The 22224-nt window shown below is 57.9% G+C and overlaps 1 protein-coding gene across 1 annotated transcript in view; it reads right to left on the minus strand.

The window, feature by feature from the left end:
• LOC104678903 (SH3 domain and tetratricopeptide repeat-containing protein 1-like) overlaps positions 1–17451 on the minus strand; it is a 39287-nt gene extending 21836 nt beyond the window's left edge. The window contains 5 exon segments of the mRNA XM_030928633.1: positions 53–199; positions 1681–1786; positions 3767–3894; positions 6753–6827; positions 17049–17451. Coding sequence (XP_030784493.1) covers positions 53–199; positions 1681–1786; positions 3767–3894; positions 6753–6827; positions 17049–17295 — 703 coding nt within the window. The 5' untranslated portion in view covers positions 17296–17451.
• Between the last annotated feature and the right edge of the window lie 4773 nt (positions 17452–22224).

The following is a 22224-nucleotide window of genomic DNA, read 5'->3' on the forward strand; positions in this document are numbered from 1 at the left end:
CGGGCGTGCCCCGCACAGCTGGACCTCGGCCATCACCCCATGCAACACTCACCTTCTTGGACAAGGAGGCTCTCGTGGGTCAGCCTCAAGGCGTTCTCATCCACATGGACTTGGATGGCCGTCTCCTCCTCCTCACTGGGCGAGAGCAGCCAGAAGGCCTGGTCCATAAGCAGGTTTGCCAGGCAGTGATGAGTGAAGCCTGTGGAGGCAAGGCCCAGTCACCTCAGGGATCCGGAAGAGGGGCAGGGAGGCAGGGAAGCCTGTGTGGCCCCAGGTTAGCTGAGCCCTGCACTGACCAGGTCCAGGGAGACTTGCCCTGAGGTGCACACAGTGCTGGCTACACAGCCTGACCGTCCAGGCTGTGAGAGGTCAAGCCCAGCTCCACCACCCACCAGCGGCAACCACGGTCAAGTTATCTGACCTCCCCACGCCTCCGTATTCCCCTCTGTGGGACAGAAACCATGTGGTCAGGGGCCATGCAGGCCATGGGGGGTGCGGGCTAGCAGCAAGGTAAGTCTGAAACGCACATGCGCGAGCCCCACCCCGCATTATGAGCTGATATCTGTTTCCATTTCTATCAGGTGAAGCCTTGTCTTTGGGATGCTGTGAGCTCCCCACTCCCGTCTGGGACAGTGAGCCTTCGTTCACCACAGCTGAACTAGGAGGCTCGGTGCACGCTTGAGGCACAGGCAAGTGACGTGAGAATACTTCCTCCACACTCAGCGTAGAGTGGACTCTGAAAGAGGGGGACGGGAAGCCTGCTGCCCTCTGGATGGACGCCCCCCTGCCCCGCCCGCAATGGCCATCACTGTGGATGGGCAGCCAAGGATGAGCCACTTCCTCCAAGAACCGGCCAAGGAGGATGAGCGTCAGCCCTGCTCACCGGTGCTCGGGGAATTGTGGCTACAATTCCTATTCCCTAACTTACTTGGCCCTGAAATCAAGGGTGGTACAGCAAGATCCCCAGGGAGGCTCCGTTAGAGCCTGGAATTCCTCCAAATGGAACAGGGAACATTTCAGGAAGAGCTCACGTAGGTCAGCTTTCAAATAACAGCTTTCCTGGTCAGCACTGAGGCCACTGGATGGCAGCTTCCCTCAAGTTGTGGTTGAGCGGAATTACAGAAGGCAGCATGTGAAGACAACTAGAAGCACAGCCTAAATCATTCCTTCAACAAAGACCCACATCCATCCACGACTCCGCCTACCCGGCATTTCTCCCTGAGCACCAGGTGTGCATACCAGTGTTGCTATCTCGCTGGTGAGGCCTTTGTAAACCTGCCTGTTCTAAAGTATGGATTTGTGGCTCACGCCTGTAATGCCAGCACTTTGGGAGGGCAAGGCGGGCAGATCACCTGAAGCCAGGAGTTTGAGATCAACTTGGTCAACATGGTGAAACCCCATCTCTACTAAAAATACAAAAATTTAGCTGGGCATGGTGGCTTGTGCCTATAATCCCAGCTACTCAGGAAGCTGAGGCAGGAGAATCACTTGAACCCGGGGGGCAGGGGTTGCAGTGAGCTAAGATTGCACCATTGCACTCCAGCCTGGGTGACAGAGTGAGACTTCGTCTTAAAACAATAAATAAATAAAGCACCAATTTGTAATCTAAGTGCACGGTGTGTAACCAGCACCTTCCAACGGGCGTCCCCATGACCAGTTCTGGGAGGGTCACCTCTTTACCAAGAGCGTGGTAGGTGGAAAACTTCCAGATTTCTTCAAAAGCCTTAAACGTCACCACGATCCGGTCCTGGTCACTGTGGATCGACAGCAGCCTGGCTGATAATTCCTTCAGAGAAAGAAATAGGAATTCGAGAGGGCCCCAGGAGCCATGGGGCATCTGTCAGGAGGACAGGGTCCACATGACAGAGACATCTTGCAGATGTGGCCCCAGCGGGGCACGACACACCCAGGACAGATTCCTTCACATTCCAAGTCAGCTCCTCCCCTGCTCTCAAGCCAGCCATGGCTCTCCAGAGCCTGTGGGGAGAAGCTCCTGCCCTTCCCAGAGCTCATGTGGCCCCCATGCCCTGGCCCCTCACCCTCTACGCCTCCCCCTCAGCACTCCACCTGCCTTATCCCCCACACACCAGTGACCACCTGTTCTCCCCACCTAAGCTGGTTCCTGTTCGGCTGTGCTCTCAGCCCTGAGTGGCCCCAGCCCCACCTGCAGCATCAACTCCGATTTCCATCTCCCCAGCCAGCATCCCCTCTCCTCTGATTTCTATTCATCAGTGTTGATAGGCACATGAAAAATAACAGCAGCTAACACAGCTCTTCCGACTCGGAAAGTATGTGTCACAGGGTACTATCTCCATTTGAGACAAAAAATAGGCCGGGCGCGGTGGCTCACGCCTGTAATCCCAGCACTTTGGGAGGCTGAGGCGGGCAGATCACGAGGTCAGGAGATCAAGACCCTCCTGGCTAACCCGGTGAAACCCCGTCTCTACTAAAAAATACAAAAAATTAGCCGGGCGAGGCTAGGTGGCGGGCGCCTGTAGTCCCAGCTCCTCGGGAGGCTGAGGCAGGAGAATGGCGTGAACCCGGGAGGCGGAGCTTGCAGTGAGCCGAGATCGCGCCACTGTACTCTAGCCTGGGCGACAGAGCGAGACTCTGTTTCAAAAAAGAAAAAAGAAAAAAAAAAGAGAGACAAAAAATAAGGCCCTGTTTCTTTTCTATTCTTTTCTTTTCTTTTTTTTTTAAGAGATGAGGTCCCACTCTGCCGCCCAGGCTGGAGTGCAGTGGCACAATCATGGTTCATTGCAGCCTCAACTTCCTGGACTCAGGTAATCCACCCATTTTGCCCTCCCACTGGTGTGCACCATCACACCTGGCTAACTTTTTTATGTTTTGTAGAGACGAGGTCTCCCTATGTTGCTAAAGCTGGTCTTGAACTCCTGGGCTCAAGTGATCCTCCTTCCTCATTCACCCAAAGTGCTAGGATTATAGGTGTGAGCCACCATGTCCCGCTGAAGGCCCCATTTCTCATCCAAGGTCTGACCTCTGTAAGTGGCTCAGCTGAGATTCAAACCCAGAGCCAGCACACTGACTCAGTGTACCTGTGCCCGACATCACGCACCACAGCCCCACGTGTCGAGCAGGTACTATGTGTCCAACACCCTGCAGGTGCTAGGTGTGAGTTAATCACATAACCCTCAAGTCAGCTCCTAGGGACGTAATTTTAAGCATCCCCAGTATGTGGCTGAGGAAGCAGGGTTCATAGAGGCTGAGAGGCACCGGCCAAGGCCAGGCTGGTTCAACCCCAGTCAGTGGTGGTAATGCTCAGCCCAGCTCCCAAGCCCCTGGCCCTCAGCCATGGGGAGGTCTGCCAGGCCCAGACACACCCTGTGCCAGCCTCCCCAGAACGCTGGTATGTGCAGAGGCCCGCAGGATGCTGGCTTTGTCGCCAGGAAAAAAATAGTAAGACTAACTTCACGCTTGTCCTTAACTCCCCATCAAAGAGACTTTGACACTCCCTGCGAGTGGAAGACAGGGGGAGAAAGTGACCGCTCGAGGTCCCCTGTGCTGGGGCTGTGGGAGAGTAGAGGGGACGATCACAGTGCCCCCCACGAAGCAAGTGGGAGAAACAACGCTTCGCCATCCCCTGGGTATCACAGCCTCCCCTCCCTCCAAGGCCACCACTCTCTTGAGTGGCTCTTGCTCTCTGAGGCCTGTGTCCTCTGTCCCCGGTCTCAGACACTGCACCTCAGTCCCTCCCTGCCCCCAACTCCAGCTCCCATCCCTGCCCATGCCCCAGAAGGCTACTCACCCTGAGCACGCAGGCCATCTCCCGGCTGTCATTCTCCAGCAGGCGGAGCTGGCCCCGGAGGGTCTGCTGTAGGCCGGGTTCCTATAGCCCGCTCTTCCTCCACACAGCCAGCAGCTGCAGGGTCAGGTCTGGAGGGGCAGATGGAGAGTGGGCAGCTGGTCTAACCTGGGCTGAGAGGTCTGTGGGACACTGTACTCCCCCTGCCAGCCTCCAACCCACACACCTGACCCCGAAGGCCTGGGCAGTGGGCTCCTGGGGAGCCCAAGCCCTGGGTTTAGATCTCAACCTTGCCCCACCCCTAAAAAGGCCTTGGACCGCTGCTTAGCTCCCAGCCTGTTTCCTTCGGGATGAGTGCCTGTCCTATGGAGTGGTGGAGACAAGTGGACTCATGCAGGCCAGGCCGGCACAGCAACCACTGCACACAGATGGTCTCTCCTCCCTGTCACTGTGACCTCCAACCCTTCCCCTCAGTGCCCTTCCCCTAGAGGGTTGCTGCGTCGGAACCTGCGGGCACAGGACCTGGACAGTTGCATTTAGCAAGTTCCTCTTCCACCCCCATGGTGACTGTAAGGTGGGGAGTCTGGGACCATGGGGGCACCCACCTCCAGCAAACACCCCACAAGCACCTTGGAAACCTCAGTTCCGCCTCCCTAAGCCAGCTCCTCTCCACTTCTCAGAGACAGAGGGCCCCCACCCCTGCTCGGATCAATGACACCTCCCACTCACACACCACATCAGCCACCAGCAACCCCGTGGGCTCCACCCCCCACCCCACACCTGCCCCTATCCTGGTTCCGAGCCTTGACAGGTCTGACCTGGGCAGCTGTCCACACCTGGCCCTCCCTCCCATCTGTCCCCTGATCTGTGCAGAGCCACTGAGACCCCATGATGGCACGGTCCGACCCATCACCCCTGCTCTGAGCCGTTCCTGTGGCACCATCCAGCGGAACCTTCCACAGGGGTGGGCGTGGGCTCTGTCTGGTGGGTCCCATTCGGGGGCCAACCGCCACAGGGGGCCACGGAGCTCCTGAGATCCACTCCCCTCCTCAATGTCTGAGGTTGGCAATTTCCCACTAGAATCCAGGCTCCCGGGGCTGTGACCCCATCTGCCCTGTGCACTATCCCTCCCAGTGCCTGGAAACACAGAGAAAAAAGACTTCCTGATCCTCCAGGATAAGACTCCTCCCCAGATCTCTAGGCAGTGTCATTCCAGGGGCTTTGGCCTCTACAGAGCCAACGAGAGAAGTGGGGGAGAGGGGGAAGAGAATGAGTAGTAGAAGGTGAGAAGGAGAGCAGGGAGAGGGGAGAAACTGGGACGGGAGAGGGAAGGAGAAGGGAGAAAACAGGGGCGGGGGTAGAGAGGGACAGAGAGGAAAGAAGCCAGGAGGGGGAAAGGGAGGGAGGAGGAGAAAATGGGAGGGGGAGAAGGAGGGAGAAGGGAGAAAATGGGAGGGTGGGGAGAGGGAGGGAGAGGGAAGAAAACGGGAGGGGGAGAGTGAGGGATTGAGGAGAAACCAGAGGGGGAGAGGGAGGGAGAAGGGAGAAAAGTGGGGGAAAGAGGGAGAAGGGAGAAAACGGGAGGGTGGGGAGAGGGAGGGAGAGGGGAGAAACCAGGAGGGGGAAGAAAATGGGAGGGGGAGAGGGTGGGGGGGGCGGAGAAACCAGGAGGGAGAGAGGGAGGGAAGGGAGAGAAACCAGGAGGAAGAGAGGGAGGGAGAGGGGAGAAAATGGGAGGGAGAGAGGGAAGGAAAGCTGGAGAGACAGACGGAAATGAGACAGAGGCAGAGACGGATTCTCACACCTTTGAATAACCTTGAAGCACCTGCCTGAGAGTTTTCTGCTAGGGGACCCTTGAGCAAACACCCTCACCAGCTATGGGGGAAGGGCCAATCTGGACACTTCTAGAATCTGGAATCCACTCCCCCAACAGGAGACACCAGTCCATCATTCCACAGTGGTTCCTGAGCTGCGATGGCCTGAAGTTCTTGCTCCCATAAGAGGGTGGGCATTGCATTATCCCTTTTTTGTTGTTTTTTTTTTTCAGAACAGAGTCTCGCTCTGTTGCCCAAGCTGGAGTGCAATGGCGTGATCTCGGCTTGCTGCAACCTCTGCCTCCTGGGGTCAAGTGATTCTTCTGCCTCAGCCTCCAAGTAGCTGGGATTACAGGCGTGTGCCAGCTAATTTTTGTATTTTTAGTAGAGATGGGGTTTCTCCATATGGGCCAGGCTGATCTTGAACTCCTGACCTCAAGTGATCCACCTGCCTCAGCCTCCCAAAGTGCTGGGATTACAGGCATGAGCCACCGCACCCAGCCTGCATTTTCAAATTCTAAATAACCTGTCCTATTGCCTAATGCATCCTGGTCATCCCAAGTGGCCACCAGCAGTGCTGACCACACAAAAGCAAGTCAGAGGACAGTCGGGCATCACAGCAAAGGTGAAAAGCCAACATGGATGCTGGGGTCTCCATTCCTCCCCAGCTGCGGGTCGGGGGGTCTCCAGGGTAAGGGGCTTTTTAACATCTCCACAGCCCACAACTTCCTGGGCCCCCTCTGTGGGCTCTGCTCCCCAGCCCAGGGCTGCCTCCCTCCACCCGTGCCCTGCGGAGATCCCATCCCTGGGAAGCCTGTGCCTGGATGCCTCGCACCACAACGCAGAAGAGGGTCCTTTCACCTACTTCTTACCATATGGCACCTGCAAAGCCCCTCCCCACGGTGTCACCCACGCAGCCCCCAGGACCCGTGTCCCCTGTTTGTTCAGATGCATACAGGGAAGCCTAAGGGAGCCTCCAGGGGCTATGTCCCCCTCTGGGTGCAGGACCTGGGCATCCGCATTTAACAAGCCCCTCTTTCTATTCCTACCATGATTTTAAGGCGGGAAGTCTGAGGCCACACATTGAGAAGCCCTGGGTTAGACTCTTGGATGCCCAGGGAGCGCCACAGCCCAGATTTGAACCTGAATCCCTGTGTGGGGCGCAGGATGTTTACCTGTGGGATAAGCCCCCATCTGCCAGGGAGGGGTGTCAGCGGCCAGCCCTGCCACACGGGCGGGAGAAGCCTCATCTGCAACACAGCAGGTTCCCAGGATTAGGGGAGACCAAGCAAATGCCTGGCTCCCCTGAAGGCGCCAAACGCTCCAGGTCTTTCTGCAAGAAAAGAGGTGAGTTCTGTCTTGCACAAGCCACCTTTCCCACAGCTACCTTCCTCCAGTCTCCCCAGAGCCCAGCAAGGAGGGAAGCTGCCTGCATTTCCCAGTGTGCTATGACAAGCTGCCCCACACTCAGAAGATTAAGACCACATGACCCGTAGGACCCCACTGCTCTGAAGTTCCAATGGGCCTCACAGAGCTAAAGTGAGCGTGTGGACAGGGCCCTGTTCCTCCCAGGGGCTCTGGGGAGTATCCGCTCCTCGCCCTCAAGAGGCCACACACGTCCCTCGGCTTTTGGCCGCCACTTCTACTTCCGCTTTGTCACTGCATCTCCTTTTCTGCCTCTCCCTCCTGCCTTCCTCCTACAAAGGCCCTGTGATTCCATGGAGGGCCCATCGGAGCATCCGGGATCCTCTCCATCTCGAGATCCTTGCCTTTGATGACATCTGCAAAGTCCTTTTCGCTGAATGAGGTAATGCAGGCATAGGTCCTGGGCATAAGGACGTGGGCATTTTTGGGGGACTTTATCTTGCCACCCACAGATGGGCTCAGCCTCACAGCTTGTGCAGGTGGGAGCTGGGACATGGACCCCTACTGGCTGTTCGGTTCCCTGCTGGGGGTCACCCCTCTGGCCATTGGTCCTGCAGGGTTTGCATTTTGGCCTGGGCACTTCATCTTTGTCCTGTGCAGTTTCTCTATCCAGGCCTCAGGATCTGGGGGGATCTGATTAGGAAAACCTGCAACTGCAGCAGAGAGTAGTGAACTTCTGTATGGCCAGTCTTCACAGCCTCCTAGACGTCTCACTCAGAGCCCTGGGCGCAGCTCAGCCACAGTGGTCTTGGGCCTTGCATCGGCCAGGTGATAGTGTTCACTTCACATCAGCATTTGCTGACCACCTGCAGTGGTGTACGCTTGCCCTGTGTGGCCAGAGCCCATTCTTAGGCCTCACTTACTCTGCAGCCCCAGCCCAAGCCCAGAGCTAGGCATGCAGCAAAGACTCAGAAATGTCTCAAACGGGCCGGGCGCAGTGGCTCACATCTGTAATCCCACCACTTTGGGAGGCTGAGGCAGGTGGATCACGAGGTCAGGAGTTCGAGACCAGCCTGGCCAACATGGTAAACCCCATCTCTACTAAAAATAGAAAAATTAGAAAGGCAAGGTGGCGCATGCCTATAGTCCCAGTTACTCTGGAGGCTAAGGCAGGAGAATCGCTTGAACCCAGGAGGCGGAGGTTGTAGTGAGTCGAGATCGCAACATTGCACTCCAGCCTGGGCGACAGAGCGAGACGCCGTCTCAAAAACAAAAAAGAAATGTCTCAAATGGAAAGAAGCGTGTGTTGCTCAGATCTCGGCTGCATTGGTTGATGCACCTGACAGCTGTAACCGAAACATACCCCGTGGATGCCCCCGTGGACTAAAAAGAACGTGTGCTCAGACTTTCGTGCTACAGAATCCAGCAGCAGCCAGCCTAGAGATTCACTCCCTGTGTGAAGAAGATCTGAGCCCCTGGCTCATCTCAGGGAATGCAGGCCATGCAGATCCTGCCCCTTTGTTTGGAAGGGTTGGATGAGGGTTGCCAGGTGGAGGATGGTAGAGGGAGGGTGCTAAGGGAAAATGCTATATCAACTGCATGCTTTTTTACAGGAGGCCTGTCCAGCCCGCCACTGTGAAGTCCTCTCAATCAACCCTATGTCATGGTCGCCGGCTCTGGGTCTCCCCTTCAGCCTCTTGAACAAGGTGCCGTCCCTGTTGAAGTTGATAGGTGTCCGGCCCAACAGCTTCTAAACATCATCCTCCAGTTCAGAAGCCAGGGCTCCTTGGAGACCCAGCCGATCCCAGGGCTGTGGCAGGGAAAGTGCAGGATGAGCCCGGAACATCTCATGTCCCAGAAAGTGAGGACGCACCCACTGAGTGATGTAGACACATGGAAAACTCAAATCGAGGGTGATCTGAATGATGAAATAGGTAATGATGTATACAGTCTGGAGACTCGATTAAAGATGTGTGAGCCTACGCTGAATTAAATCAGTGGATACCTGGGGAGCAGAACAGCTCTTCCTTGCAGTTGAAAACTGATTGCTGAATGGAGAAGGCTTGCCTCATTAGACAGTCACCACCTGGCAGCCTCTGTCGCAAGGACTATTTCAGCCAGGCCAGCCCATGATGAGACAGTAGAGCTTCAGGAGTTTGACAAGGAACAGGATATTCACCCAGTTTCAGAGTGTCATCCCCCCAGTTACTTACTAACTGCGGAGGGGAGAAAAATAACCGTGCAGTGGGGAGAACTGGCAGCTGCCCCTTCCCCAAGGGACCAAAATTAGCATCACCAGCCAGAGACTAATGGACATCGCCTGCACTGAAGAAACATTGCTTCTGCGGGATTCCTGCCCAAATCCCTAATGTGATCGTGAAGAAATATTAGCTGCACTCGAATCGAGGGACATTCTACCAAGATCCAAACTGTGTCTTCAAAACAGCAGCCTCCAGATTAAAAGGTACCTCAGAGAGGTCGCATCAGAATACAAGGTGTGACCCAGGAATATAAATACATATTTTTTTTGCTATAAAGGATATTATTGGGGCAAATGGCAAGATCTGAATGAGGCCTGTAGATGAGGTGATGGTGTTATTAAAACCAGGAAATGAACATTGAAATAATTACAATGTGGTTATGTAAGAGAACGTCCTGGTTTTAGGAAATATGGACACCTTTTAGGATGAAGGGGCATCATGTCTGCCATTTACTCCCAAAAGGATCAGAAGAAAATCACACACACACAGACACACACAAAGTAAAAGTCACAAAATGTGAACATTCAAGGAATCTGGGTGTGGGCAAATGGAATTATCTGCACTATCTCTTGCCACCTTTGATGTCTATCTGAAATTGCCCAGAGAAGACGAGGAGGTGAAGGAGCTGAGGAGCCCCACCCCAAGCCAGCTTTCCCTCGGCCCACCCAGCCTCCTAAGCAGGCAGAGTTTCCTCAGCTCCCCTCCGCTGGGCCCACAGAGATTCACTCCAGGCAGAGGTGATGCCACAGTGCTTTGCTGAGCCTCTGGAGGAAGAAACACCCAGCCACTCAGGGCAAAGGCTTCCAACTCCCGCCACTCCCGTTCCCAGAGGCTCCCAGCTCCTCCCTGGGCCCCGCGGCTCTGTGGGAGGCTGGCCAGGGCCCTCCTGCTCTGTGCACTCATGGCCCTGGGCACGGCCCAGCCCCTTCCTTTCCGTGAGGCCTGCCCTGGAGGGAACGTGATTCCATTGCCTGGTGGGCTCCCCAGGCCCAGGCCCCGCCACAAACCTCTGAGCCGCCCTTCCTGGCCGGGCATGCCGGTGCCTGCAGACCACTTCCCCTTTGTGATTCAGGGCAGGAGGCCATCGACCCCTTCCCATCTCCGCCCTCATGCGGAAGGGCAGGATTGTAGGTATAAAACACTCCCACACCTGGCTGTGAGCCAGGCGACAGCATCTGAGGTTTCCACGTCCAAACACATCCTTCATTCATCAAACCCTTGAGCAGTGACGGAGCACCTACCATGTGCCAAGCCCTGGAGTCCCGAGACAGGGACGTGGGCAGCTAAGAGGAGACCAGGCTGAGGCTGGACACTGGGAGGAGGCAGCCCAGGGAGGGGTCACAGCCGCAGCTGTCTCCAGCCCGGGAGAGGCTTGCAGGCCTTGGTGTCCCCTGCCTCTCCCCTCCTCCCCTTCAGGGTCTCAGGATGAGGGTCAGATGGGATCCTGGAGATCACCTAGGCCACCCTTCAGGTTTCCCAGGGATTCAGGAGACTGGGCACGCGTCCTGGCCTGGCCCCTGACTGCAGGGTGGCCTGGCCCGGCCCTTCCCTCTCTGCACCTTTGGTGCCTCCTGGGGAATGAGGATGCCTCACCCTGAGGACTCTCAGGGGTTCCAAGGCCAAACCCGTCGGACTGTTTCTGGAATGGTCTCTGAACGTGTGGGTTCAAATGCCCCTGTCTCGTTCTTTGCCAGTTTTGTTATCACTGACCTGTCCCTGGAAAAACACGAGCTGGGCTCTGGCCTCTCAAGTGACTCAGCGGGCACAGGGGCTCCAGTAAACACATGCGGGGGAAGGAAACGAGAAGTGATGGAGAGCAGACCCCAGCCCCAGCCCTTACCCCAGGAGGCCTGGAGGCGGACAGGGCGGTGAAGGACGGATGGACAGGGCAGGTGGGGTGGAGAAGTGGGTGGGATGGACTCATCGCCTCTCCCCAGCACCTTGGCCTCCTCAGGCCCCGCTTCCTCCCAGCTCACACAGGGCCTCGTGGCCACTGTCCAGACATGGTCCCGGCTGCTGCCCCCTCCTGAGGGTCCCACGGGACCCCTCCCCATGGGGGTCGGCTCCTCAGTGATCACAGCAGGGAGGTTCTCCATGACCGGCGGAGGCCTCACATGCCTGGCCCTGTGGACAGAGTGGGTGTGGTCAGGAGAGGCGGCCCCCGCCAGAACCAGCACAGAGGCTATGTCCAAGGCTGGGGTCCAGAGGAGAGAACGCCAGCGTTGCTGGGCACCTGCACCTTTCAGACCCAGCGGGGCCCTCACCGCAGCAGGTGACCGTGCGTGGTATTGTGGTGGGCGTGATCCCGCACGGCTGCTGTGCCTCCCGCCCCATCTCGGGTGTGCTGTGCTCCCTTTCTCCACGGGGCCTCCTCTCACTGGTTTTCTGCCTGGAGGCCCCTTCCCCGTCAAGGCAGAGCCCCTGGGTGCCTTGGGCCCCTCCTCAGGAGCCGGTCACTGCCTCTTTGCTGGGCCGTCATGCCTGACAGACCGTGCTCCCGGGACAGTGCTCCGTCGCCTGCCAGAAGACACAGAAGGACACAGAGTCCCCCTTACGGTGTCACATGCAGGCGCAGGGCCCATGGGGACGGCGGCCAGGGCCAGGGCTGAGGCATGCAGGGGACAAATCCCAGCTGTGGCCACAGGGATGGGGTCAGCCATGTCCTCCTCAGCTCCGGCCTCAGGCAGAGAGGCTGACAAAAGGGGAGGATGGCAAGTGCAGAGTCAGGACCCTGCTATCCCTGCAGGGAGGGCTTGGTCATGGGGGCCTCACTGTTCCCTGATTGTGGGTGGAGAAACGTCCACCCTGCCCCTCCAGAACGCCATGGCCAGGGCGGTTTTCAAGTCCAGAGCCTCGGGGAGTGATGGGGATGCAGAGGAAGGAAAAGGGGTTCCATCCGTGCCTGATGTGTGGTGAGAAGGTTTTCCCTGCTGCTATCTAACACAGGGTCCGCTGCCCCTCCTTGGTGAAATGTGAGGTGGGGAAGAAATAAGCCAGAGTCCCCTGCAACTCCTGCCTCCCATCTCCCTGCCCCACAAGACATTCTGAGCAAACACTGGGACAGCTACGTGTGGACTTGTCCCCTTGCTCTTGGCTTGAAGCGCCCGCAGTGGCAAACATCCCCTCTGCAGGCAGGGCACGGAGAACTGGGGCAGCTATGCCTCTGACCTCTGTCTGGGGGCAAAAGTGCAAGTCTGGCCTCCTGCTGTCCCGTCACCCCTTTTGTGGTGGACTCTTGGGAACAAGGCACCCAGGGCTTGCCAGGGCCTCTGTCCGGGCCTCAGAGCCCTGATGGGCCCACCAGGCTGGGGCCTGCCAGCGGCCAGGACAACCTCCAGAGCCTCCTGTCCTTGTCCCCATCTCCCACTTCCACCCTGGTCTCCGGGCAGGGAATGTGGCAGGGGACTGGGAGGCAAACCGGGCAGCTGTTGGGGGTGCGTGGGGTCTGCAGTCAGGGACACAGGACGTGGCTGTGAAGGGGAGGCAGGAGGCCCGGGACATCCAGCACCCAGGAAGGGCAGAGAGGCACCCCTGGGGGCTTCAAGCCAGGAGCAGGGGGTCGAGTCCACACATAGGAAAGTCTGTTCCAGTGTTTGCTCAGAATGTCTCGCAGGGCAGGGAAATCAGAAGCAGGAGCTGCGGGAGTGCTGGGCTTATTTCTTCCCCACCTCAATTTTTCACCAAACAGGGGCAGCTGAGCCTACATCAGACAGCAGCATGGAAAATTTCACCATACATCAAACACAGACAGAGCCCGGCTTCCCCAGCACCCCCAGCCCTCCCGCAAGGCTCTGAGCCTGAAAACCCAGAGGCGGTCAAGACTGACCTCAGGACTCCCAAGACAGTGGGTGTCAACTGGCACACCTCCCCATTGCCCAGCAACCCCAAGGAAGGCCTACCTCCCCAGTACACAGATGGGGAAACCGAGGCTCTGAGGGGTCAGGCAATTCTCCCGCCTGTACGCGCTTGCACACACACACACACATGCACCCACACACCCGTCAGACCAAAGCAGAAGCGCACACTGCAGCTGCCATCCCTGCTGCCTTTTCCCCACCCGTGAGCACCTCCTCCATCCCTGCACTGCTCTCGGCTCTGGCCACCACTGCGGCATCAGGTCCCTTCACAGAGGCTGCTCCCCAAGAGGCAGCTCCCCTGTAACATTTAGTACAGAACGAGGAAAACCTCATGGGGGGTGAGTTGGCTGCAGGCAGGGACAAGTGGGTGTCCTGTAAGCCCAGCCATCACCCCTGCCCCCATGGCTGTGGCTGTCACCCTGAGAACCGGCCTCCCAGGTCCCAGCTCACCGCACACTTTGGGCTCCATCAGCACAGCAGGGGCAGGAGGAGCCCACCGTCTAAAGTCTTTGGTTTCAACCACCACCACCCACCCCTGTGCTGTGCCAGCTCTGAGCCGGCCAGTGGGAACACAGAGGGAGGAAGACCCAGACCTGCTAAGTTGACAATTTAGACAGAATAGCGATGGTTTCATGAGGCAGGTTCTATGAGGCATAGAGAGGGTCCTCTAGCCCTGGCCGGGGAGGGAATCTCACAGTCAGGGAAGGCTCCCTGGGGACCTCTGACCGCAGGGCCTCAGCCAGACCAGCCCCGGGCCAGCAAGGCTTGCAGAGGCGACAGCTCCTGGCTGTGAAGTGGCCCCAGCACACACCCTCCCACCTGCACACCTGCTCCAACTGTAACCTGATTGGTCAGTTTGTGGCCAAATCCTTCCCACCCCCCAACCACCTCTGAGGGGCACGGACCGGGACCTCTGGGGGCCGGAATGGTGAATCAAGAGACATGTGACGCCAAGAGGCACCCAAGAGACCCTTCAGGGAAACTGCTCGCTCAGGAGTGGGAGCAGGGTGCAGCCTGTAAGACTTGCTTTCCAAAGGAGGAAGCGTGCGTGAAACTGCGGACACGGAACATGGCCTCACTGATCAAATGCCTTGTGCACCCTGGGGCCTTCACCCTCCCTGTTCCCACGTCCTGGGACCCTGGTCACGCCTGGAGAGCTTTGGGCACCTTCGGGGACAGCGCGGGACGTTCCGGCTGCCCTCGCCCAGCCTCAGACTTTGCTTTCTCCTCCTTGCTTTGCAGGACTGCGGTCCTGGTACCTGTGGCTGCCTGTGCCCACCACCTGGCCCGGGCAGCACCAGGAAGCCCCTGCCTGCGAGGCCAGGCTGTCTTCCCGTCTCATCTCTGGAAGCACATGGAGGGGTCTCAACAAAGCGCTGGAGTCCACTCCCTGGTGTGCGAGCTTCCTGGTTTAGGGGGGTCTTTTGCTCCCAACGCCTGATCTCGGGGTCCTCGTCCTCCTATCTCTGCCTCTTTGTCCCTCAGGAGCCAGGTCTCATGTCCCTGTAAGCAGAGCAGGAGTCCCAGCAGCCTTTCTGCATCCACTGGCTGATGCCCGGGACACCTGCCTGCCTCCCAGTCCACCTCCCCCTGGGTTAGGAACGGGCCTGTTCGAAATGGCATCCAGGGCTTCTATGGGCCTGGCACACAGCCGGTGCTCAGAGACAGTCTCCTGAGAAAAGGAAGGCTCCTCAGGCTCAGGGAATTTCCCACCTGCTGTTACAACCCTAAGCGTGGGGTTCCTGTGCAGAGCCTGGCAATGAGGAAGTGAGTTCCATCTCCGCAGTGTCCCCTTCCTCAGCCCTGCAGGCCCAGCCACCACTGCACAAGCAGAGGCCCCAGCCACGGGTAGGTGTTGATGCTCCCAGGGGTCAGCTCACCGAGCTGGGGGACCACCAAGCAGCCTGCAGGACTCTCTCCTTCCTGCCTTTATCCTGTTTGTTCAGTTTATCATCAGGACAAACCCTTGGAGGGCCCTGGATGGGTCAGAACAGGCCCCAGCCCCAGGCCAGCCTCCAGCCCCAGGAGAAGGGTGGAGTTTGGCTCCAGAACATGGAGACGTGGGGCCAAACCCTGGTTTCTGGGAGACCTCTCCATGCCTCAATTTACTGAGCCAGAAAATGAGAATGAGCACGCACACCGCACAAGTGGGTCGAGTGGGTTAAAGGTCCACAGTCAGAGTTTGATGAATGTGGGTTGGAAGAAGGAGGGAGAGGGCCTGGGCCGGCCCTGAACGGGTTTGGGAAGCTTTGGCCAAGCTTTCGCCAGGCTGTTACTGAACAAATACTTCTAGGGCCATTGAGACCTCACCTATGCCACCAAGCACCTCTGGAGGGTTGACTTGTCACCTCGTATCCTGGGGTGACACTGTCCTTTCAAAATTCATGCCCACGGGAACCTCAGAATGGGGCCTTATTTGGAAATGGTCTGTGCAGATGAAGTGACCTTCACTTAAGATGAGGGTGTTCCAGATGAGGATGGCCCTCAATCCAGTGCCTGGTGTCCCTGTGAGTAAAAGAGAAGACGCGGAGGCACACAGAGGAACCGGAGAGGAGGCCACATGACCACCAGGGCGGAGAGTGGACTGATGTAATCACAGCCAAGGAGCACCCGGAGCCACAAGGAGCGGGAAGAGGCAGGGAGGAGCCGCCCCAGGAGCCTTCTGAGGGACACCTTGAGTTCGGAATTCCGACCTCCAGAGCTGCGAGAGAATATGACCAAGAGGGCTCTGTCATGTGCTTTGGCAGCACGGGAAACCAGCGCACCCGCGCACTCCTGGGCCCTGCCTTCCTCTTCTGTGTTGTGCAGCCATCCTCACTCATGTTGCTGGAAGAGTGAGCGATGTCTCCATGCATAAAACACTGGCCCAGCGCCCGACACAGGACACAGTTGTCATCGCTGTCACAACGGTGTCGACAGTCACATAATTATGACCGTCCAGGGTGCTCACAGCATCCTTGGCTCACCCAGAGGAGGGAGGCACCACCATGCCCCTTTCACAAATGAGCCATCAGCTGCGGTGACTCTGCCTGCCCAAGGTCACACAGCCAAGCAGCACAGGTGGGGTTGAACCCAGGCAGTCTGAGCCCAGGCCCCGCATACCCATCCTAAACCTAACCCTGACTTGGGCCCGGCCTTGCCTCCAGCCACAAGCTCAGCTGCGGTCCCGCTGCCTGGCACTGGGAGGCCACACCCTGAATGGCCGGCCCACATGTAGGCTGCCCCTGGCCGACGCTGCTAACTCCCCCCAGTATCACTTTGCTATTCATCTCATTTGAGCCTCGTCAACGGCAAAAGGTCGGAAACTCCCGCTTCACAGACAGGGCAGGGCTCCTGGGGAATCACGCACAGGCCCATGGGGGTCTCAGTGGTATACACACACGGGACCACATGCCCCGGCACACCTGCAGTTGAAGGCTGGGCCCAGGCCCCCCCTGGAATTTTCAGGCTGGAGCCCCTGGTCCAGTCATGGGTCCATTTGGTTGTTGGAAAAGAGACCCAGGTGGCAGCGTCAGAGTGGCTGGTTACAGCCACCACAGTGCCAGGTGAGGCTTAGAGGCGCTGGGCTCGCCCTGGTGGGTCTGGCAGCGTGGCCTGAGCTAACTGGGGGCTGGGGTCACACCTGAGACCCGCTAGACTTGGAATCCAGCAACAGGCTGGCTCTGCTCCCAGACCCCCAGGGCTGCTCACACCAAAGGTCAGCATGGGGTCAGGCCAGGTCCCAGAAGCAAGAGTGCTTTGTCAAAGCTGAAATCATTGCCCGTAATCACTGCAGATTGGCACTGCCAGCACCTGTGAGCTCTGAGTGGGGTCTGCTGAGGGTGCCGCCGACCTCCCCGAGGCCCCCAGCTTGCAGTTTCGCTCCACCTCCATCCGAAACAGCTCAGAAAAGTCCTCAAGAAAGTGTAAAGATCCAACCGTGGCAAGACCCGCAGACAGCAGCCTGCTCGGCCAGTCCACGGCCCGCCTGCCCCGGAGCCCCCCATACCTGCGGCGTGCTCCTCGGGGGCAGCTCCCAGGCCTACAGGACCGTAGCACGCAGGCACCTGGTGGCCGCTCCTGGCCCAGCGCTGGCTGGCCCCACAGGGCTGTCTCCAGCTGGACGGAGCAGGCAGGGGCCGCCCACAGCGGGGCTGACTGCACAGCGGCCTCCGCCCCCTGCTTCCTGCCCTACTTCCTCCCTGCCCCTGAGGGCTGGTGACGGAGAGGCAGGCCCAGTGCGGCTGCACAGACATGGCAGCCGGTTGATCATTAGCTGTTTCCTGGACCGGCTCCAGGCCCTGTCCTGCCTGCTCGCTGCCCAGCCCCCAGGTTCTGTAGTAGAGGCCAGGGGCACCCAGTCCCCCGCCTAGGCTGGGATTGGGGAAGTCCACCAGCCACCCACCCTCCAGCCCTGCCAGCCTCAGCTCTGCTCTCTGTTCCTCTTCCACTTACTGCACACACACACATACGCATGCCTGCACACACACATGCATGCACACACACACATGTGCATGCAGACACACACACATGTGCACGGGCACACAGACTCATGAGCACAAGTGTGTGCACACATAGACAGGCACACATATGCACACAAACGCTCACATGCAGTTCCTTCCATCTCTGCCCGGGTGCTGTCCGGGCCACTGGCTCCATCAATGGGAACACTTAGGGGAAGAGATGGGCCCCCCTCCTCCTCACCGCAAGCTCTCCTGGTTAACCTGGCCTGTCCCAACGGGCCTACCTCTTTACTCCCCCCACTGGCTCCAGGCCTGAGCCAGGTTTGAAAGCAGAAACCTCCCTGGCCAGGCGGACCCAAGGCCAAAGCACGGAACCTCACCCCTGCCCGCTGAGGAAGCCTAGCCTGGGCTCACATCAGCTCGGACAAGAGGCAGAACTGAACTCTGTTGGCCCCGCCTGTCTGCCCGCTCTGATGCCCTTGCCAACACAGGAGTATGAGCACCCACGTGGTGGATGTGGGCTGCTGGCTCCAGCCCAGCTCTAGGAAATGGGATTGGGAGGGATCCTTCCATCCTGTGCTGTGGTAGGTTGGTGCTTTACACACACCTGGTTTAATAAAACCAAGAATAATCGCTAAGTTAAATAGTAACATATCCATCTCACAGATAGGAAAACTAAGTCTCAGGGGGTAATGTGACATGCCCAAGGCCAGTGACCAGCTAGAAGATAAGAATGGAACCAGTTCTGACTGGTCCTGAGGGCTTTAGGGCTGGGCTTTTCAACCAAGGCACTACTGACATTTGGGGTCGCATCCTTCTTTGCTGCAGGGCAAGGGGCTGTCCTGTGCACTGGAGGGTTTTAGCTGGTCCCTGGCCTCCACCCACTGGATGCCAGTAGCCCCCTCCTCTAATCATAACAGCCAAACAGCTCAGATATTGATCCCCTAGGGGTGAAGTTGCCCCAGGCTGAGAATTCCCACCCCAGGTGAGCTACTCAGGTCAAAGCCTCTCCCAGCCCACACCTGCGTCCTTCATCCTCACCCTCCCGTCCTGTTCACCTTTCTCTAATCACAGGCTCTGCCCAGGGGCTGCCGCTTGCCTCAAGTCCCTGCATCCTGCACGGCAAGCCCTAAAGTCACACCCTCCCTCCTCTTCACTGAGGCCAGGGCCTGGGAGCGGGGGTGCAGCTGCAGATGCCCATGCACATCCCCTCGCTGCCCCGAAAAGACGAAAAGACCTCGGGGAGGGCCCACGTGAGGCCCAAGCCCCTTAGGGGCCCAGCCACCAGGCTCCCTGGGCCAGTCTGGCCAGGCCCCACTTTCCATGCCACCAGCATGCTCGGTGAGCACACGGTGGGTTGCGGGGGGAGGTTCAGAGGCACCAAAGGACACTTTCAGAGAGTCCCCAGTGGCAGCAATCTGAAAGTCTGACCTACAGGCAGAGGGGCAGCAGCTCCCAGACCAGCTCTTCTTCCCTGCAGGGATGCGGCTCCCCAGCCCTGGCTCGTCTGAGGAGGAAAATGGTGGTCTCTCCAGCCTCATCCAGGGGCAGTCACTCTGTCAGTTTTGTGGAGCTGCCACAACCAAGTGCCACAAACTGGGGACTCCAGACAGCAGAAATGTCATCTCTTACAGTTCTGGAGCCCAAAAGTCCAAAATCAAGCTGTGGGAAGGGCCCCACTCCCTCCGGAAGCTCCAGAGGAGGCCTCTTCCTGCCTGCTCCAGCCTCTGGAGCTCCACGTATGTTCTGCTGGAGGTTGCATTGCTCCAGTCTCTGCCTTTGTCTTCACCCAGGCGCCTCCTCTGTGTCTGTCTCCTCTTCAGTCTCTCCTAAGCGCCCTGTCACTGGATTTGGGGTCCACCTGAATAACCCAAGATGATCTCATCTACAGACCCTTCAGGAAATTACATCTGCAAAGACTCTTTTTCCAAATAAGGTCAGGTTCACAGGTTCAGGGTGGACATACCTTTTGGGTTCAGCTCGGTACATAAGCTGTGATGCAGGCCTGGGACAGTGGTTAGAAATAGTGGCCCCCAACCACAGCCCCTCAACCCCAGCAGCCTGCAGTCCCTCCAGCCTGGTGTCCTCCCGGCCCCCTCCTTGGGCCTTGGAGATGGATGCTACAAGGTCCGGGGACCCCATCCTGAAGCCCCTCCTGGACTCCAGCCCTCAGCACCCCACCCTTCCTTGCAGACACCTGCCGGCCCCATCTCCCACCTTCCTTCTCCCACCAAAGCTCAACTTTCATCCTGCCCAGCCCCCACCAGCTGGGAGCCTCTGTCCAGCTCCCTCTGCCTCCTGTCTCAGGGGACTGGGTAATGCTTCCATCTTTCACAAAGGTCCCGCTGCCGAAGCCCAGAGCACTTTGGGAGCTGGATTCTCCTGGCACCTTCCCTGTGGAATGGGTGCAACTCTGGGCACCCACCTCTCCTCCATTTGGGCTGCTTTCCTGGGTGAGCGGCCACCCCTGAGGCATCTGCTGCCCCAGTGCCCAGGACCTGTGGATGCCCACAGAAGCACTCAACATCACCACCCCGCCCCAGGTCTTCCTCTCCCTACGTCTCCACCAGTGCCATCTATAGCCTCTGTGGCTCCCTCCCCTGCTCAGCGCGTCTTCTCCACCGGGGGTCACATTCACGCCTCAGGTCCAACACATCTGTCAACACAACCTCATGGAGTGGTCACTTCCTCTGAGTAGCCCTGGGGGTCAGGCAGGTGGGGATGTGAGATTCTGTGGCTGTGCCCTGAGTCATCATAAAGATTAAATTAGATTCGAGGACTTTTCTAACAAGCCAAGCACAGGTGCACAGCTCAGTTGCACTGAGATTCTGTGCCCACGCCGAGTTCTTTCCGTGGCCTTGGCCCAGCGAGGAGCACAGAGCAGCTGCACTTGACAGGCAGGTGGGGAAGAACCGACGTCCCTGGGAGGTCAGTGCCTCCTACCAGTGCCCTGGCCGCGTTGCTCCCACCACGGTTGGGGCTGCCTGTGCCCCTGCTCAGATGATGGCCCCAAGGGGCTGTGGAGAGAAGTGGGGAGTGGGCACCCAAGACCACCTGCATTAACTTGCTGCCTGCCTGTGGCACCTCCTCCCGGCCTCAGTTTCCCGTCTGTGACCTGAGACTCAAAGCAGGTGCCCCCAGTTCTCCAGCCTGCTCACACCTCTGCCCCTTCTCCAGAGTGGGCAGAACACTCCTCTCCTGGCCAGAGATGCTTGGCTTCCCCTGTGTTTTTCTGGAAGCTGCGTTGAAAAAAGCCCCCAGACGGGCTCCACATCCACACACAGGTCTGGAGACATTTCCTCTCCTGGCCATTGTCCCCCGCGGTGGCTGGAGACCCCGTATCCTGTTTGTCTCTGCAGCTGTACTTCTGGCCCAAGGCCGGGGGAATTTTCCAAGAGCCTCCCCAACTGCACAGAGCACCCTGACTGCACACAGTACACCCAGCGGCCTCCTGGAGGAAGGAGCCTGAGCCTTCAGGGCTGGGGGCTTCCCAAGCAGGCCCACCTAGAGGCTGCAGATCCTGGGGCAGAATCGCACACAGCCCTGCTGCCAGAGGTCCCGTCCGAAACCCCAACTCAGGCTTCAATTCTCCCAGGACAATCTGTCACTCCTCTGGGCCTCAGTCTCCCCATCTTGCAAATGGTAGAGTTGGGCTTGGAGATTTCTAAGTGCCCTCCAGCTCAATAGTTTTGCTCCCTGATGTGGTTGTAATAAATTCCAATTGTCACTTGCCAAGAAGATGCTCAGCCCTTCACAAGGATTGTCATCACATGGGGCTTGCTGATGGCCCCACCAGCTTGACTGTCTCCTGATGCCTGCTGGTGAGTATCTCCTGATGCCCGCTGAACTGATTCACAGAAGGGCTAGATGAGGCATGACCTGCCCAGGGCCACACAGCTCCTATGTAGCAGAACCAGCCCGGATCCCAGTCCTTCCAGCACCAAACCTGTGATCCTTACTGTCAGGCCTCTGAGCCCAAGCCAAGCCATCGCATCCCCTGTGCAAGCATCCCCTGTGACTTGCACATATACGCCCAGATGGCCTGAAGTAACTGAAGAATCACAAAAGAAGTGCAAACGCCCTGCCCCGCCTTAACCGATGACATTCCACCACAAAAGACGTGAAAAAGGCCGGTCCTTGCCTTAAGCGATGACATTATCTTGTGAAATTCCTTTTCCTGGCTCAAAAGGCTCCCCCACTGAGCACCTTGTAACCCCCACTCCTGCCCGCCAGAGAGCAACCCCCCTTTGATTGTAATTTTCCATTACCTACCCAAATCCTATAAAACGGCCCCAACCTTATCTCCCTTCGCTGACTCTTTTCGGACTCAGCCCGCCTGCACCCAGGTGAAATAAACGGCCATGTTGTGCTCACAACGCCTGGTTGGTGATCTCTTCACACAGACGCGCATGACATTTTGGTGCCGTGACTCGAATCAGGGGACCTCCCTTGGGAGATCAATCCCCTGTCGTCCTGCTCTTTGCTCCGTGAGAAAGATCCACCTATGACCTCTGGTCCTCAGACCAACCAGCCCAAGGAACATCTCACCAATTTTAAATCTGGTAAGCGGCCTCTTTTCACTCTCTTTATCCAACCTCTCTCTCTATCCCTCAACCTCTTTCTCCTTTCAATCTTGGCGCCACCTTTTAATCTCTCCCTTCTCTTAATTTTTTCTGGTAGAGACAAAGGAGACATGTTTTATCCGTGGACCCAAAGCGCCGG

Source organism: Rhinopithecus roxellana, chromosome 4, assembly GCF_007565055.1.
Source record: "Rhinopithecus roxellana isolate Shanxi Qingling chromosome 4, ASM756505v1, whole genome shotgun sequence".
NCBI lineage: Eukaryota > Metazoa > Chordata > Mammalia > Primates > Cercopithecidae > Rhinopithecus > Rhinopithecus roxellana.